The sequence below is a fragment of the Pristis pectinata genome, chromosome 16, assembly GCF_009764475.1.
Source record: "Pristis pectinata isolate sPriPec2 chromosome 16, sPriPec2.1.pri, whole genome shotgun sequence".
NCBI lineage: Eukaryota > Metazoa > Chordata > Chondrichthyes > Rhinopristiformes > Pristidae > Pristis > Pristis pectinata.
Window position 1 is genome coordinate 31,208,885 of NC_067420.1, and position 19,029 is coordinate 31,227,913.

Genomic DNA, 19,029 nt, shown 5'->3' on the forward strand with positions numbered 1-19,029 from the left:
GATTTTATTTTTAGCCAGAATCCACTATCAAAAAGGGTGAAGATCAAAGTCAAACAGGAGAAGCTAAACAATCTGGCTTACTGGAAGGTTGCAGGTAATGTTCAAGTGCCAACTTTTCCACAGACTTTACAAAAGCTCAGTTTTGATTTTATGGATTTTGCTTTTAAGTGTAAATGTAACTCGTATCTGGTCTTTACATAATCCTTTGACAAATACAAATCAGTTTTTAGGTGTAAATATAACTTGTATCTGATAATTACTGAATTCTTTAACAAATATGTTCGGCACAGCTTTGTGTGCTGTAATTGTTCTGTGTTCTATGTTCTAAATATAAATTGCCACAAGTGTCAAACAGGAAGCGCCATCCAGCTTTTTAACACGTACAGACAAAAGCGCACAAAAATCTGATAAGCTTTTAAAAAATGATCAGTTGGTTATTGATAATTCCTGTAAAGGAGGTGGTGGGTCTTCAGCTTCAACTGATTGCATTCCAGGATTTTGATCATGTCATTCACTTAGCACCTACCAGTGTAAAGAGTAGAATTTAATGAAATTGGTCTTAGCATTATTTACAAGTGTATAAGTGGCAGCAATGTTAGAATGCTCAAATTATATAGATGTTGGCTTTGGAATGGGTGCAGCTTATATTGACCAGAATTACACTTGAGCTTAAATTTCCGATTTATAAAGGCGTCTTTTGGATAAATATCTTGCCATGATCATGAACTCTGCAAGGTATTTAAAAGGAATAAGGAATAATTATTTCTTTGGTGGGAGAGTAGAGGGCCTAATATTAAATTAAGGTTATTTAGGAGTGAAATTTCAAACTGTCACTGCCCTCCACCCACCCCACCCCCCCAAATAAATGTGTTATTGTTCTGCGAGGATAAGGACCCAAGATGGTTGAGAGGAAATGAGATACTCATGAGCCATGATCCAACTAAACACTAGATCTCCGGAAGGTTTTAACTTCTTAATACCCTCGTGATCATGATTCGGGTGAAGATATGCACTCCTTTGGGATAAATCATAAGTTTGAGCAGTTCCCTCAGTTTTTTTTAGGTACAAGATCTAGTTTGTTGTCCAGTGTCTGTTTCTACACACTGATGTTTTGCATTTTGACACCGTATAAGGTTTTGTCAGCTGGTGTTTCTACATGTAATGATCATGTTGCACGCATACTAATTTATACCTGTTTCTATGTACATGTTATAAGGAAGCCTGGGTGTCACTGCTTTAATTGTTGCCATTTAATAATTTTTTTCCTGCTTTATGGACAGGCGTAAGGAAGAACTAACATCTAGTGATGATGACTTCAGTACCATTAAGGACCGTCCAAAGCCAATTTCTAAATGTCGAGATTCACCTTGTCTGAGCAGTACAGCTACATACAAAAAATCCTTAAGATTGTCCACTGAAAAACTGGTAAGAAAATAGTTCTTAAATCCCTGCACAACTATATTATATCTTAAGCCAGAAATAAAGTATAGTCTGTTTTTTAATATTTGGTGTAGCCTATAAAGGTTGATACAAACAGTTTGGATGAATAAAGAAACATGGATTTATGACTTCTGTTTCACAACTTCAGGGCATTCCAAACTGCTTCACAGACAAATATTTCTGAAGGGTAGTCACTATTGTAATTTGGAGAAAAGCAGCAGCAAATTAGCGCACATCAATGTTTGACACACAGTATTGAGATAATTGGACACTACTTTTCAAGTAAGCAAGTGGGTTCTTCTGCATGTACCTTAATCCTATACTGAAGTGTCAATTTAGATAGACAGATGTCAGATGTGGGTCTTGAACCTGAGGACGTGTCTTTTGCTTTGGGAATAATGGTGATGCTAACAGTACTTAATATGTTTATTGAGTAAATCAGAGAGTAGCTTTTGGGCAAAATTGGAGAGCTATGTTATGAGCTTGTGTAACAAACTCAAATGCAGAAACCTGGAACTTTTCATTCCAAAATTTTACTTCGTGCTAGAGGTATAAAATCAATACTTTGACTGTTTTATTCCTTTCTCTTAATTCTATCTTTCCTCAATCCATATTTTGCTGCTTGTGTATGATTTAACTTTAATTTGTTCTTAGTTTATATATTGTTTTATTGACACTCATTGGCTATGTGTTAGCTTGGGGGTGGAGAGGTACCTTGAAGTGGAAAACTTGGATGTGTGGATTTTAACAATGCCAAGTTATTTTTCTGTCACTTTTCCAAATCTGCTTAAGCAGTCCCCTGGCATTGAGAATAACTTGCTGCATCTCCAATTTTGCAGGTTATAAGGCAGCTAATGAGGCCATTGTTGGAATGCTTTGTTCTAACAGCATTGCTGATATGCATCGTGATTTACAGCTGCTGTGCTGGCTTCCAATCTTTATTAAAAAAATAGCTGGTCATGAAACTTGTGCACTTACATTTAGTCACCAACACAATAATGAATTTATGAAACTTAGCCTTAAAACATTGGCAAGTTGGACTTTTTTTCTGGTTAACCAATTTAGTCAGTTGGCACTTCATTGTTTAGACTGAAATTGCTGCATTTAATTTTACGGTATTGGATTATTCTCCATTTATTTGTTTCTTTATTCTCTATAGCGTAGCCTGAATCTGAAAGATGGTCCAAATAATGCTGTGTTCAGTGTGACAACTCAGTATCAGGGAACCTGTCGATGTGAAGGTACCATTTATCTCTGGAACTGGGATGATAAGGTTATAATATCTGATATTGATGGGACAATAACAAAGTAAGTCTGCCTATACTTATTTTTGCTGGTTTGTATTTGTAAACTGGATTTATAACTTAATAGGAATTTACAGATTGATGATTGGGTTTTGCTTTTGAGGTAATGTGAGAACAAAGTGGAATAATTCATGAAACATACTCTGTTGAAAATAAAGCTGGCTGCTTACTCAATAAACAGTGAAGCATAAATCTATGCTTTGGTTAATTGCTCACTTCTTTGAACAAGGTGTTAAGTATTCTGGTTAAATGTGCATTGATTCAAAGCTGTGCACGTCCTTACATTTTCATAGCCTGTGTTGGAGAACTCGCTCATCTGAATTTACAGCTTTGGATTTTTCCAGCCCAGTGTCTGTGAGAAGAAAATAACTTGTATCTGCATTCCACTGTGTTCAGAGATGCCCTAACCATTGTATTAATAACTCTGCTTAAAGGTGCATAGACATTGATAAACTATAATATTTCTGAGCTGTTGGTTGGGAAGTCTAACAGTCTATTTTTATAGTAGACCATTACTTGGATTTTATTTTCAGCAGCAAATGCCACTAGTTTTGATTATCCGTACAGCCACCCACAAATGTTTTATGAGCTTTTGTACTGTAACTTGAGACAATTAGAAATCTGAAACTACATTGAATCTGAAACTGGAAGAGCAGAACAACTTACTTCTGTTTAGCTGCACAAGTGCGGATACCAGAGTTTGGTGTTCAACTTGCTCCTTAATAACTGAAAATATGATCTTCACTGTTATTCTGACTAAAATGGGAACCCACAGTGAAACCAGAGCCTGTATGATGACTGCCAGCTGTCATTCTGCCTTATCACTGAACTCCACGCAAAGTCGATTATGCTAGAATCCCCAGCATCACACTGAGGAACCTGCCTCTGATCTTACGATAGGCGGACCTGGTGTAGGATTGTAATTCCCATTCATTTGAAAGAGGATTCCCAATCCAGACACTGGAAAGAAAAAGGTAACTTCCTGTTACTGATAAAAGCAGTAGGTGCTGGAAATGTTCAGCAGGTCAGGCAGCATCTATGGAAAGAGTTAATGAGTTAAGAGTGACCCTTTGTCACAACCGAAAAGGAAGGAAGGTAAGTTAGTATCAGGCTGCTGGGAGGGTTAGGAGGGAATGGATAGAACTCTGATCAGATTGCCCTGGGGAAAAGCTATAAATTAGATCATCTGGTTGGTGGATTAAAAAGGGCCTTAAGGGCTTGAGGACATACTCCTTTATTTATATCAGCTATGAAATGTGGCAGTGAGAGTGTGAGAACTCAGACACAGGAACAGAAGAGTTGCAGCCTAGCTGGTCAGACTGTGTAAATGGAGAGAGAAAATTGATCCTGTTCTGATACATGCATGTCTTGAACCCCATTTCTAGCTTAGCTGTTATGCACAGTATAAAGAAGACAATTCAAGTATAGAAATATGTAAAGCAACTATAAAAATTTGTTTTCTCTTTTCCAGCTCTGACAGGATCTTCAGCTTGAAATGTTAACTCTTTCCACAAAAGCTGTCTGACTTCCTGAATATATCCAACATTTTCTGCTTTTATTTTGTATTTTAAAAAAGATCTCATTAGTTTTTCAGTAGAATGGTGTAACAAAAAGGTTTGGGTTTCTCTGCAAACAAAAGCTAGGAGTGCTGGAAACTATTCTAACTCATCCTGATAAATTCCATTTCTATTTCCGAAAAGGAAGTCCTATATCAAGCCATATCTGGGCAATTTATGCTTTGGTCAAATGGCTTATGAACTTGAATGTAGTTGAATGTTGCTTTGAGTGTACATGTCAACTACCAATGATTTTGTGTTTTTCCAGGTCTGATGCTTTGGGTCATATTTTGCCACAACTGGGAAAGGACTGGACTCACCAGGGGATTGCAAAACTGTACCATAAGATACACCAGTATGTTTTATTTGTTCATTCAACAGAAAGTAGGAAATTATGAATTGTTGGTGGCTTCCAATAATTAGCATTTCTCATTGAAGTATAGTTCCTTGAGAGGTGTTGGGGCTTCTCTGCTGTTCAGGTAAGGTGTTAAATGATTTGGGGCCACACTCAAGTGTTTGCCCTGTATTTGATTACTGTAATCCCTATCAGCATAACCTGTGATGCTGTGAGGATATTTCCCTGGTGGGGAGTGTGGTACTAGGGAGCATTGTCTGAGCATAAGAAGTTGACCGCAAGACTGAGATGTGAAGGAATTACTAGTCTGAGGGTTTTAAATCTATGAAATGCTTTACTCTGAAGGGTTGTGGGTGCTGATTAAGTGTATTCAAGGCTAAGATTTTTTTTGATAATAGTTACAGGAATTGGGGAGAAAAGTAGATTTAAGTTGGTCACCAATTGAACAGTATTGAATCATATTGAATCTCAAAGCAGGCTTGAGGGGTCATGGACCCTAATCCCGCAATTTCTGTTGCTCTTATCTTTTTAGAGGTCCACTGTGGTGTAGAATTAAAACACATTTAAATTTGACCCATCCTGACCATTGCCAAGCTTGAGCTCCAATATTTTACCTTACTCAACCCAACCTGTAACATTTATAAATAAAACCATCATTCCCAGACAGATACAGAGTCACATTTGGCATCCTCTGCTGAAAAGGCACTCCAAGCCTGGTGAACTCCCGCATCCATCTTCCTGCTTGACTATGGCACCACTGAGCTTGAAGCTGAAGTTCAATTCTGGACAACATTCCTCATCCAATTCCTTGCCCCTGCGCCGATACTGAGTCGAACTTGAAATCAACACCTGAAAATCACCGTCCTATGTGTCTCGCTCATGTTGCTATTGACTGACACTGAGTTGACCTGAATAATGGAATAATTCTGAGGCAGGCTGGCATGGCATTCCACAGCCTGGTCCCATTATACCACACCCCCGCCCCCCCGAAATGTTTGAGCAGAACATAGACCCAACACAGTCTGGACCTGACACACAAGGTCAGACCCTGTTAGCCTTAGATGGGGTAGCCAGGTTCTAGTTTGTCTGTCTTTATGACATCACATTTCTCTACCATGCCTCATTAAATCTGTTATTGAAACTTTCATTTGGAATGAGTGCACTCAAAAATTAGTGCTCTGGTCACTCTCCTTCCTCGCACATACTGTAAACTTCATCTGTACTGAGGCGTTGCTGGCCAGATGCCAATTCATGCTAATTCCCATTCATTCCTGTGATCTCTGCCCATGTCCTTATTTTCCAATTTTTCCACGGCTTTGCTGTGTTCCATTTCTGTGAGCTCTTCCCACTCTGTAATCTTCCAAGATTTCTGTGCTGTTTCCCATTTTGACTTCTGCATTCACTCCATCTTTGGTTGGCATGCCACTATTTGATGAGCCCTCGGTTCTGAAATTCTGCACCTTAATCTCATACCTTTTAAGCTTTTGATCTTTTTGTCAGCCTTAAAATTGCTCCTCTATGACAAAGCATTTGGTTGGTTACCCTAATACCTCGTCATGGTTCATGATGATGTAGTGAAGTTGCTGATCTTGCAAAGCAGAGGTCTGGACTGGTGATCCTGAGACATGGAATCAAGATCACAGAAGTTATGTATTTAAATCCTTTTCGGGAAGGCACAAAACAAAAATCAACAAAAATACCAGCTTTGTTTAAAAAGTATCATTTGCCATTTTTGCAAACCTGTCAGAAGCCTGGTAATTGTATCGGTATTAAATTCATTTGCTATGAATTTAACATGCAAGTGAGGTTGAATTTTCTAACAGATGATTGAAAGAAAGAATGAGATTGTAGCGACCTACCTCCAAAGCGAACGAACCGGCTCCGAGAACGGAGCGCGCGTCGGCAGGAAGGCCGGCAGCAAAATGGCGCCGGGCCTCCTTCGACAGAGAGGAGAGAAAGCCCACGCGCGGGAAGAGTTCGGTGACGTACCGCGGGCGTCACTTCCGCCCGGAGAGGGCGGGATCTGTATCGGGTTAAAAGTTAGCATGGGTAGTTGAAAAATAAATCAGTCTCGAGTTCAGACCTCCGACTGCGTGTTTCATTCTTAGCTCAGTGCGTAGCACCTTGCTACAAGATTAATTTTATGCACGATCCAGATATCATTAATTCTACCAGCAGGTGGAGCTAGTGTATTGTTTTCAATGATGGAAGAACAGTTCAAGATCAACCAATGGCACGGTATTTGCAATCTGTGAAAAGCCATCTTCTCACATTGCTGACCCATGAGAAAAGTCTGCACTTTACCTTGTTTCTCCTGTGAGATCTTGTTCGTACCTTCAATTGGAAATCCAAAGTTAGTCTTGCTTGCAAAACATCAGAGAAAACTAAGTGACTGAGCCTCGTCTTAGCCTAGTTGGATATCAAAGCTGTCAAAAACATTTAAAAGATCTGATATTCAAATATTCAAAAACATTTGAAGAGTATTAATAATTAATCAAATTAAAGAAGACTCTTGAATGGACCTCTCGTACGCTTAAAGATGAACTGATCTCCCAGTCTATCTCGTTGTGACCCTTGCACTTTATTTGTCTATCTGCACTGCACTTTCTCTGTAACTGCAGCACCAATTCTGCATTTTTTTTTTAATACCTCAACATACTTGTGTATGGCATGATCTGTCTGGATGGCACACAAACAAAAGCTTTTCACTGTATCTTGGTACATGTGATAATAATAAATATCAATACCAACCACCAATATGAACTTAGGAAATCTCAAAAAGACTAACCTCTTTGAATCTGTCAGCATCTGAACAAGGGATCGCTGGCCACACCCAGCAATTCCATGTAATGCTACTGGCATTTCCAAGCAAATTCTATATATTTTATATAGGCTCTGCTAACGGTTTCAGGAAAGTTTGTGAGCTGCATTTGTATTGTTGAAGTCTGATGTGTTCAAATGCTGATAATATTAATCTATAATTTGACGACTGGATGTTTTCCTGTAGAGGCAGCGTTAATTTTTTTGTACTCAGTCAATGGATAAAGTTCAGAATGCCTACAAACTCAAACTTTAATATCAGCAAATGATCTTAGCCTTCTCCTAATTCAGTGTTTTTTCTTGTAGTAATGAAATAATTATTTAGTGATTACATTTAAGCAATTGGAATAATGCAGTATTGGAATCTTTACAGTTCAAATCCACTTAATTCATTAGTTCAGCATAAGTGAATAAATTATCAGAATTGACTCAATTCACTTATCTCTGAGATGGTTTCTAATTTAGTTTGCTGATGTAACGCCGCATTTAAATTATAAGATGCTTGAAATGAGGTTTGACAAATTGTGTGCATTTGGAATATATTATTTATTCTTAATATATTTATTTCAGCGAATGTTACTTTAAACTATTTTGCCCTGATTTGAAATCCTCAGACTAAACTGGTAAATTTATTGGAATTATATCCACTTTATTAAATGTTCTGACCACAAAATAAATTGTTGTAATGGTCTTTATACAAGATCCAAGTGAAGAACACCATTATAATTGATATTACTTGGCCTTTATACAGGAATGGCTACAAATTTCTTTACTGCTCTGCCCGTGCAATAGGAATGGCAGATATAACTAGAGGATACTTGCACTGGGTTAATGACAGAGGTACTGTACTTCCCAGAGGACCCCTGCTACTGGCTCCCAGTAGTTTAATTTCAGCATTACACAGGTAATGATTCTTTTGAATATATATTTAACTTAAGGAAAGCAAAGTTGCCATCATCCATCTAAGCCTTCAGATCTAATTGTATTCAAAGCAACATTTGAGCTTTATAGTGCAGGCATATTTAATGGAGAAAATCTCTCAATGGTTTTCCTCTTTAAATAATAATTCCTACCGTTAATATTGTCACAGCAGTTGTTATGAAATTTCTGCCTAATTGAAAAATTCACTGTTACTTATAGTGTGTAAATCTGTCAATTTGTATCAGCCACAGTCTGCGTCAGTCAACATATCAAAGTCAACTAGGACTTATCATTATAAATTATCATACTGCCACCCAGTTGTTTAACTTGGGATCAGAATGCTGGTAATTTTTGCTCGCAGATAGTGATATTAGTAATATTAGCTTTTCCTTTGACATTCAAAGATGCTGTTTTCAAATAAAAACATTAATAAATTATATTGAAATTGCAATACATTAATACACTTGACTTTTGTATATGAACAGAGATGTGTTATTGACAGTGCTGCTGGAATTTTATGCGGCTTGTTTTTTTTTCAGTTTTATATTCCAAATAGCCTGTTTTTCAAATCCTACATGTGTTCTTTAAACCCAAAAATTGCAGTTACTGCAAATGTGCATCTCCCATATTGGATAAAGTTAAACAAAAGAGGAGTCCTTTACCCATGCATGAATGCACTTAAAGCTTCTTATACTCCCTGCTTCAACAATGAGTCACTGTTACTTCAGAGGAAACAAAACCAAAACATTACCTGCACATCAAAAAAATTAGTCTTTTCCACACTGAATATCTGATTACTGTGCCTGGTCCCAGGGTCACTTACCATCAGTCCTTAAGATTCCTAATGGCTCTCCCTCCACTACCATTCAATGCATTGACTAGTGTATTCCCTGGTTATCTTTTTGAACTTTTCTTTGATAAATATGCAGTCTTTTTAGATGGCAATGGATATTTTACACTTTATTGGGAGAGCTGAAAGGAGGTTTTATGATACACCAGATGGACAAAGTCCCAAAACTTTTCTTTTTATTTCTCAGAGAAGTAATCGAGAAGAAACCAGAACTGTTCAAAATTCACTGCCTGAATGACATCAGGAATCTGTTTAATCCACATAGATCTCCATTTTATGCTGCTTTTGGAAACAGGACGAATGTAAGTGAAGGATCTGAAATAAAAACCAATTGCATTCGCAATCTTGCACAAATAAAATATTAACATTAATTTTATTTCTGCAACATTCTTTGCTCAGATACTTTGTATCTAAACTGTTCATCACAATAAATACTTCTGAAGCCGTGGTGAGTGAGTTGCCTTTGCTGTGGATTTCTCAGAACATCAGTGTCCTATGACCAGTTGATGGGGGATTCTTGTAGCCTTAGGAAATGGACTGTGTTAGTTATTCCATTTATTCAGGAATGTTCATACCTTAATAACAGTTGGATAAAACATCATCGTTGAAGTCAGCAAATTTCATGTGTCAGGCAAGTCTGAGACTTGGATTTTGTATCATTTTAACAATAAAGTTAGCACAGTTTTTGCTAACCTGCCTGGCTGGTGTGATTACAAAACCAATCCTTGGAAGCTTCTTCTTGTAAATGAGACTAAATTTAATCAAATCAGATGACCTTGAATGTTTACAGTGACACTTTTTGTAAATGCTACAGGATGCCTATGCCTATAAAGAAGTCAATGTGCAAGAAAGCAGAATTTTCATTGTAAATCCCAAAGGAGAGCTAATTCAGGAACAAACCAAGAGCAACAAATCATCGTAAGTAGCCAGTAATTTTGGCCAAACTAAATTTGGATAATTAAATCGTTTTTAAATTACTTTTAGTTGGATATTGCAGATATCCAAAAATTAATAGCAGTTACAGTGGAATACGCATTCTTGGAATTGGGACCGTGTACAGAAGGTGATGGCAGTTTGTGTTCATAGAATCACACAACACGGGAACAGACCCTTTGGCCTGTCTTATCTGTGCCAACTGTCAAGTACCCATCTATACTAATCCCATTTACCAATACTTGGTCTGTAGCCCCTATGCATTGGCGATTCAAGTGCTCGTACAAGCACTTATGAGATGTTGTGAGAATACCTACCTCCACCACCTTCTCAGGCAGTGCGTTCCAGATTGCAACCACCCTCTGGGTGAAAGAACTCTTTCTTCCGATTCCACCTAGCCTCTTTACTCCTCACCTTAAACCTACGCCTCTGGTTTTGGATGTCTCGGTTATGGAGAAAAGTTTCTCATTCTCCATCCTATCTATGCTTCTCATAGTTTTGTGTACCTCCGTCAGGTCCCCCCCTCAGCTTCTTTTGCAATAAGGGAATCAAATTGATACTGTCATAACTTAAATGTTTCAGCCCAGATAACATCCTAATAAATGTCCTCTGCACTCTCTCCAGTAGAATCAGGTCCTTGTAATGTGTGACCAGAACTGCATGCAATATTCTAGCTGTGGCCTAACCAAAATTCTATAAAGTTGTACCATGACCTCCTTGTATTCTATGACTGAATCTACTTGCTGCCACCTTGAGAGATCTGTGGATTTGTACACCAAGGTCCTTCTGTTCCTCAGTACTTAAGGGCCCCACCATTCAATGATGTATGTCCTTTCCTTATGAGACCTCCCACATTTATCAGGATGAAGTTCCATCTATCATTGTTCTGCCCAGTTTACCAGCTATTGGTATTGTTCTGTAACCTTGGGCTATCCTCCTCATTATCAACAGCATCCCCAATTCTCATGTTAACTGCATACTTATACCTCCTACCTTCATATCAAAATCATTAATGTATATAACAAACAGTAAGAATCGTGGCACTGATCCCTGTGGGACACCATTGATCATGGGCTTTCCAATCACAAATTCAACCCTCCATCATTGCCCTTTGCTTCTTATTACTAAGCCAATTTTGGATCCAAATTGCTAACTTGCCTTGCATTTTAGGCCAGCCTTCCATGTGTCAATCTTCTTGCTGAAGACATGTACACTACATCAGCTGCACTGTCCTCAATATGTTTTACTTCAAAAAAACTGAATCAAATTAGTCAAATAGAATCTCCCAACACCAAAGCCATGCAGACTATCCCTCATCAATTCCTGCCCTTCCAAGTGTAGATTAATCCTGTACCTCTTTTTCTTCCCCCAAATTTCCCTACCGTTGACGTTAAACTCACCAGCCTTTAATTATCAGACTTATCCCTGCTGTCTGCCTTGAGTAAAGATACCAGGTGCTTCAAGGTTCTTCAGGGCTTTTTGGACCTGTGTGCACTGCAGATTTTGTCTGCTTTAAAAAGTGGGTAACTGTAGCTGCTTTGCTCTTTCACACAGCTGCAACCAAATTAAGAGTGGTTTAAGGGCTGATGATCACTATTGTTGCAAAATGCATTTCTGCGGGTTCTGGAATGTTGGTCCCATCAGCTTAAAAAGAGATTTTGATGTTGAATGTTTTCCAGCATATTTGTAAAGGGATGTTGGAACAAAAGGCCAACCAGGTCTGCTGTTCAATTGGATCATGGCTGATCATTTCATTTGTTCCATGTGTTCCATACTGTTCCTAAATGAATTTTACTGATCTCAGTCTTGAAAAAAGATCAATTGACTTAGCCTCTTGGGCAATCGAGTCTCAGGCTTTCTCTGTTTCTTTGCCTCAAGTCCTGAAAGCCCTGATTCTAATTTTAAATCACTGTCTTAAGATTCCCCACTTGGAGGAAATATTTCCTCAATATCTATCCTATCAAATCCCCCGATCATTCGAAACCCTCAAGCAGAATATATCAACTGAACTGAATTGGTAAGTGTTTGAAGTCAAAAGTAGTAATCCCAGAATGGTATTGCTGCAAAGGAATTGACTGCTGATTTGCATTCAGTGTTCCTTCCTTTCTCTCTGTAATATCAATGAAGATTGTGAGATTTCTGTATACAGTAAGTAATGATATGTAGAACACTCTTGCAGAAAACAAAGCCTGCAGACTGAAGATCAGAGCTACGATGGAAGTGTACTGAAAATTCTTTGACCAAGAGGGTAGTTTGTAACAGTTCTGTACATGATTTTAGTTTTCAATAACAATTTGAACGTTAATATTATAGCAAGTTAATCTGTTTCCAATTATTGATTCCTTAAGCATGCAAAATGCCTTAAAATCACCATTGTTTTTATGCTGTTCATACATTACCTTGTGGTTAAGGGTAGTACTTGTAATATTTACTTTATGAAGGTCTCTGTAAGCATAAATGATGGAGAGTAAAACCATTTATGTACTGCTATTGCTCATTCAAAATGTTTTTAACATCTATCTCCATATCGTATGTAGAGTTAAAAAGAAGCTGGGACAAAATTATACCAATCAAGGAATACTTGAGACTCCTGCAATAATTATATTTTCAGGTTGTTTGTTTGATGAATATAGCTGTGGGTATAATTGTTTTCAGAAAATGAGCAAATTCTCATATCATTTGAAAACCTGACTGCTTGCACTCCTTACTAATAGTTTTACACAATTCACTGCTTTTAACTTTGACAGTTTTGTAAGAAGCACATGGAGAGAAGAAAACCTTGAAGCCTTTGGTGAATAATCAAAAACAATTTAAACAACACTTGAAGTGCAGCACATTTATGAAATTTGTTCTTGAGCAGAAGAGATGTTGATGGAGAACATCAGCCAGTAGTTGAACTCCCAATCTTCACAAGAACTGAGGCAGCTTAAGCATAGTTATTGTTTTGGTACTGATATCTAAAACAACAAAGTTTGCGAGCTAAAGTTTTTTTTTTAACCATGTTCAGAGAGGTTTTGTGGACAAGACGTCTGTCCACCATCAGTTCTGCTCAGACTAACTAAAGCATTTCTAGCTTTTGAATTCAAATTCTCAAACCTTGATGAGATTTAAATTCATGTTCCCCGGAATATTGGTTTGGACCTCAGCATTGTTATTAAGTGGCAATAAAAAAGCTATTAGCAAGGTGATCAATTGGACCATGACTAATTAACAATAAGTGATATTTTAGCCAATCAATTTTTTACAGCAATGAGTTTGAATCTTTAGCATTGGTCATGATATAGCTTAACGTTAGCTGTGTGTCTCTATGAGCTGACCACAGGACTATTTATAAGCCAGCATTGTGACATCTAGAAAGACACAATCCTAATTCTTGTCTTGTTCTTGTCTACGGTGGTGATTGCCTCTGTGATTGGCATGGGCTTGTTGAAGTTGTGCATTCCCAGTGCATTTATTGCTTGTTATCTGCCAGGGCTCTCATGGGATATTTTCTATACCTTTGGGTAATATTGTGAGCAGTTTTATATATCAATAATGCAGACTGTGGAAAAACATTTTGCAGTTCTTCAAATTTTTCCTTTCTCTCCTCAGGTATTCACGGTTGGGCGAATTAGTAGAACATGTATTTCCACTAATAGCACAAGAAAGGAGCTCAGCTTTTCTTTACCCTGAATACAGTCATTTTGCATTTTGGCGTGAACCACTTTTTGAACTTGATCCGGATGAGCTCAATGAATTTAAAACCACTAAAGAATAGTGAAAAGACTTTTTAAGAATTCTGAGTAATTTGTAGGCATATTAGTACCTTTGATTATATATATTAGAGCACATTGTGATCTGTACCTTCTGATTTGAAGTCCAATGATCTGTAAGTTGATCTGCACTTAAAATGCTAGTTATAAGTATTAATCTAAGTGAATTCAAGTGGAGTTTCAATAGACACCATTTGTGATAAGGCTCACACTACTATTTCTCCATCTAGCACTTTGCACATAGACAATTTTAGGAAAACTGAGATACAATTGAAGCCAGCAAAAACTACTTGCTGGTGTCTGGGATCAGGTTATTGGTAAGTGGCAGTTGATTAGAGATGCTCAGTTGACTTTGGAAGGCATTTTCCTTGTGGTATAGCACTTTTAACTCTGGAGAATAGTTTTACTACATTCCTTAGAGGATAGAGGTGGCAGCAATCTCTTTTATTTCTTTATTAATAAAACTTGCCTCATCAATATAGTAGAAAGTAGATGCATTTCTCAAGTAAAATGCTTGTTAATGGATATCTTGAATTCTTGGCCTCTACCTGTGCAATAGAAACTCCCTTTGAGAAGCTGCACTCAAAGAGAATGCATTTGTGGGTGGGAGTGAGAGGGGTTCAGTGAAATAAGATATCAGAAGGACAAGAATACACAGAGGAGGGTCTTTGTCTTATTACTTTGTTGAATGGAACCAAATGTGGAGGAAGGTGCAGCAAGTAACTGGAGGTTTTGTCAAAGAAGGAATGGGGACAGGTAACTAGAGGCCTGGCCACGGAGATTAAGCTAGTGAATTAAGCACTTGGAAGTCATGCAATAGAGCTTTGAGGGGGAGAGTCATGATTGTTAATCACAGACTGGAATCTGAAGGTATTTTCTGGTTGCTGAAGTGTGGCACAGAGTAAAAGGTAAGAAAGCAAACTAGCATCTGATGAAACTGCAAAACAGTTCAACATAGAAGAAGCTTTACCCTGCTTAAATTTTTAACTTCTATGAGGTCTCACAAGAATTTGACTGCTCTCATGTAACTCTCATCCAGGAGGATGGAATAATTGCAGGAAATTTAAAACTCCACAGTCCGATGGTGGACTTTTTTTTAAGTAAACAAAAAAATCCTTTCTTTAAGAACTGTGACAAGGACAGTGGAACCCTAACACGTTGCATGAAAGCTACCTGAGGAGAAGGCAAATGTTACATTTACTGTTCCAGTTTTACTGGTGAAATCTGAGAACTTTTGCCAATATTTTAGAAAATTTCATATAAGTTTCTGATCATATCAGCTTTATAAGAGAGAGTTACCATTTATAACAAATTCAAATTCAACCAGCTATTTTTTTGGTTTGTTTCTGTCTTTTTTTTTATTAAGTAAAATAGTGCTGTTTTGATTTCCTCACTTCCATGACAAGCTTGACCTACTCAAACGCAAGCTATTTATTAGACTGTCAAGTTCTTGGAGTTTTAATCTTAAGTTAAAATTGTTCGTTAAAGTGGAAGCACAATCTTTACTGGTATGTATCCTATACATTCAATTATTATATATCATCTAAAGGAAATTTCTTGTTCCGGGGTGCATTGACATGAGTCTTAATTACAATGCCTGAAAATCACTTCTGAAACAAACTGTAATATGGCATGGAAAAGGTAGCAGAATCAGAAGCAATGGTGAAAGTAAATACAGTTGAGCAAAGTGAGCCATTAAAACCTTTTGTGTAAGGAGTTTTTAGTAATTTAGATTAAAATATTTAATGACTAAGCTAATTACTAGGAAGTGTAAAGCCAGTTTGTAGTTTAAACTAACAAGCATATATTGCTGAACCTCAGACTAGTGAATTTAAATCCTTAAAGTGACTCGCCTTAGTTGAGGTAACTGCTTGATAGAGCTGAGAGATGGTGTGTCATATGCAACAGAATCTTGAGAAAAATGAAATTCTCCTGTTTCTCTTGCTTCAATCATGACTTTTTTTGGCTTAGTTTACGGCCAGCGATTCTTTTTCAAGTATTAAGACGACAGATCTGTCCTTAACAGAGATGTATGTGATGTTAAGGCAACTGTAAGAAAAAAGGAGTAAATTGTAGAATTGCATTGCATTATGGAAAAGGTTATCACACAGCATGTATGAGATTTTAAAGATGGGGATTGTTCCTTGTTCCTCCACTCAATATAAGTGCATATGTTGCTGGATCCCATTTTGATCTGAAGGTAGCAATTCTGTTGTTACCATTCAACAAGCACTTATTGGACATTGATAGAAAAAACATCATTTGAAATGTTTGTACTTTCTGTGAAAGTTCAGATATTTTCAAAGAGTGACTTTTTTAAGCTTTTCTTTTCTATTATAGCAATGCTGTATGTGCTACCTGTGTAACATGAACTTCGTTTTTGTAAGTCAGAAATTGCCTAGTAGACGTTCACTTAATGTAACACTCTCATTCTGAGTCAGAATCAAAGCACAGTGTAGCACAGAAAGCAAAAGCTTATAATTACAGTTCTAACTGGCCTAGAAAAATTTGGTTTCTTGAACAGTTATGCAAGCACTTTATTAGACCATCAATATCTTGGAGTTTTAATTTGCAGCTACACATTTGGTTAAAATAGACACAAGCTTAAATGGTATGTATCTTTTTGCATTCAGTTTTTATGTCATCTGAAGGAATTTTCTTGTTCCAAGGCGTATTAAAGTAAGTCTTAATTATAATGCCAGTAAATCACTCCTGAATCAAACTTGTAATATGGCATGGAAAAGGTAGCAGAATTTTCAAATGTATTTGATTTACTACTTTGAAGTTACTGTAATTTATACAATTGTTAAAGTGAACGTGTTTCAAAGAATGCTGTTGCCTATTTCTTAAGTATTTCTTAAACATAACTGGAATAAAGAAGAATGAACAAGTATATTAGTATGTCTGACGTGTTATTTTTGCATTAACCTGCCGAAATATTTTGTCCTGGGTCTAATAATATTAAGTGACACAACAAAGAAATGTATGAATATTTCTATTTGCTGACTGGAATCCTCTGAGGATTTCACCACAGGAGAAAAGAGGTTTTGCTGTTTTGACAGTGGCAACATCAAGTACTACAGCATATAACAGATCAAAGATAAGTACACTGAATTCTAAAGTAATTCCTTTAACCTCATTGGTGGAAAATTGCCACCATGTCAAACTTCACTCAAGTTTGAATTTAAAGTGGAATTCAGGATGTTTAAAATACAGTGGGTCCCCGGTTTACATAAGGGTTCTGTTCCTGAGAACTGTCCATTAACCGAATTTTCTGTAAGTTAGAAAGGAACAATTCCCACCCCCCCCCCCCCCACCCCCAAAGTCACTGTGAAATCTTGAGTCTCGGCAGCCTTTGTGGACTGATCTGCAAAGAGTAGAATGGGGAGGGTCAGTGTAGGTGATAGGAGTTGTTACCAGCAAGTGAACTGTGACAAACGTTTGTCTGAATGCAGGCGGAGTGACAGGGGGATCTGATCTGCTGATCAGCAAGAAAGCTACTGATAGTTTAATAAAAGAAAGTGTGCGCTAACGAGAGATGGATCAGGGTTCGTAACGTTTGATCTCACCTGAAGGAGAGTTTGGACAAGGCATTGATTTTTTTATTTTCCTGTGGATGATTTTGGCATTGTTTCCTAGTGAAGTGTATCAAGTATTGTACCTGAGAGCAGAGTCTGCAAGAATTTACATAAAGTTGGATTCTTGTAAGTCAGGTCTTTCGTAACGTGGGGCCCTCCTGTATCTATTACAAAGAATTTGTACTTTTATTCATGTCAATAATTTCAAATGCAGTTGTTTTGTCTCAAATTGTTGTAGAGTATTCCATCCCATTCATACTTATACCAAACTTTGTTTTGCAATTACTGGAATTTGTCGTGTTTAGAATTAAAATACCAGGCTCCTCAGGGACTCTTTAGTAGAACATTTTAGCTTCATTGTCTCCTGGTTATTCTCTAATCGCCTAATTAATGGAAATAAACTTGGACTCAGCAGCTATTTTCATGGTGGCCCCAGGAGACTGAGTCTAAGTTAATTAAATAGATTTTGCTGTTATCTTGTTGCTCAGTAATGCTTCTCTTGCAGGATGGAATCTTTAATATCCTTGACGCTGAAAAACTTGACCTTTAGACAGTGGTTGATAGTTAAATGTTTTTCAAAAGTGGTGGTACAAGTACATGGGCGGGAAGCCTGCTGGCAATGAGATGTATCACAAAAGCCAGAACCTAACCTGTTCTATTTGAGCAAGGGCCAGGTACGTTAAAACCAGATTACTGTTTTGGCATGGTGTGCAAGAGAAAACAGTGTCCATGAGTGCCTTAGGCAGAACAATGTACACTCTCACAATGAATCCTTCAGCCCTAGTAGCCAGATGGGATTGTATATTTGATAGACATTTAATAAAAGAAGCTGGATGTATTTTCCTGCCACCTTTGATGGAATGGGGTTTGTCACTAAACTCTGCTGTATATTCAAAGGAGCCTCTCTTTCCTAGATTGGTAATGTTGCTCGGTGCATTTCTGACTTCTCATGGGTTTAATCATCTGTGCCGCATGTTTGTCCAACACCAAAGTCACTTGGCAGCAATGGACAATGCCTGGTTGCCCTACCACCACTAATGTTACCTGCTTTTTGTTGTATCTGATGTCTTCCATTATATGTTCTGCTTCTGAACAAATGCATAAAAAAGCAATGCCTTGAATGGTGTATCAATCAGTTACCACACTGTATGCCAGTAATTGTTGGAGCATTGGTCTGCCCAATGGAGATTCAGTAAGGTTCACAGCCATATAATACAGAGGGCTTCTTTGCACACTGTGCCAGTGCAGGGCACTGAAGGATAATTAGCCGAGTCCAGAACTGAGGTGTCATGGGGAAGGGGAGGCCAAGTGTTATATGGGGAGGGCAATACGCATGTTTGGAGGATGTTAGTGAACTGCAGCCTGTGGTGGCTCAGCATCAGGCTTGTGACATTGAGCTTTGAGAGGCTGGGAAGGGCTAGTGTCCAAAAGGGTATTGTGCCAGAAATTATGTCATTATATCGGCATCAGGATGGGAAAGAGCTCAAAGCAATAACAATTTGATATGGAGTATCTACTCC

The 19,029-nt window shown here is 37.7% G+C and overlaps 1 protein-coding gene across 1 annotated transcript in view; it reads left to right on the forward strand.

The window, feature by feature from the left end:
* LOC127578838 (phosphatidate phosphatase LPIN2-like) overlaps positions 1-16,826 on the forward strand; it is a 62,193-nt gene extending 45,367 nt beyond the window's left edge. The window contains exons 13-20 of the mRNA XM_052031350.1: positions 15-94; positions 1,281-1,425; positions 2,600-2,748; positions 4,569-4,655; positions 8,227-8,379; positions 9,434-9,548; positions 10,061-10,164; positions 13,771-16,826. Coding sequence (XP_051887310.1) covers positions 15-94; positions 1,281-1,425; positions 2,600-2,748; positions 4,569-4,655; positions 8,227-8,379; positions 9,434-9,548; positions 10,061-10,164; positions 13,771-13,936 — 999 coding nt within the window. The 3' untranslated portion in view covers positions 13,937-16,826. The remainder of the gene's footprint in view (positions 1-14; positions 95-1,280; positions 1,426-2,599; positions 2,749-4,568; positions 4,656-8,226; positions 8,380-9,433; positions 9,549-10,060; positions 10,165-13,770) is intronic.
* The last annotated feature ends 2,203 nt before the right edge of the window (positions 16,827-19,029 follow it).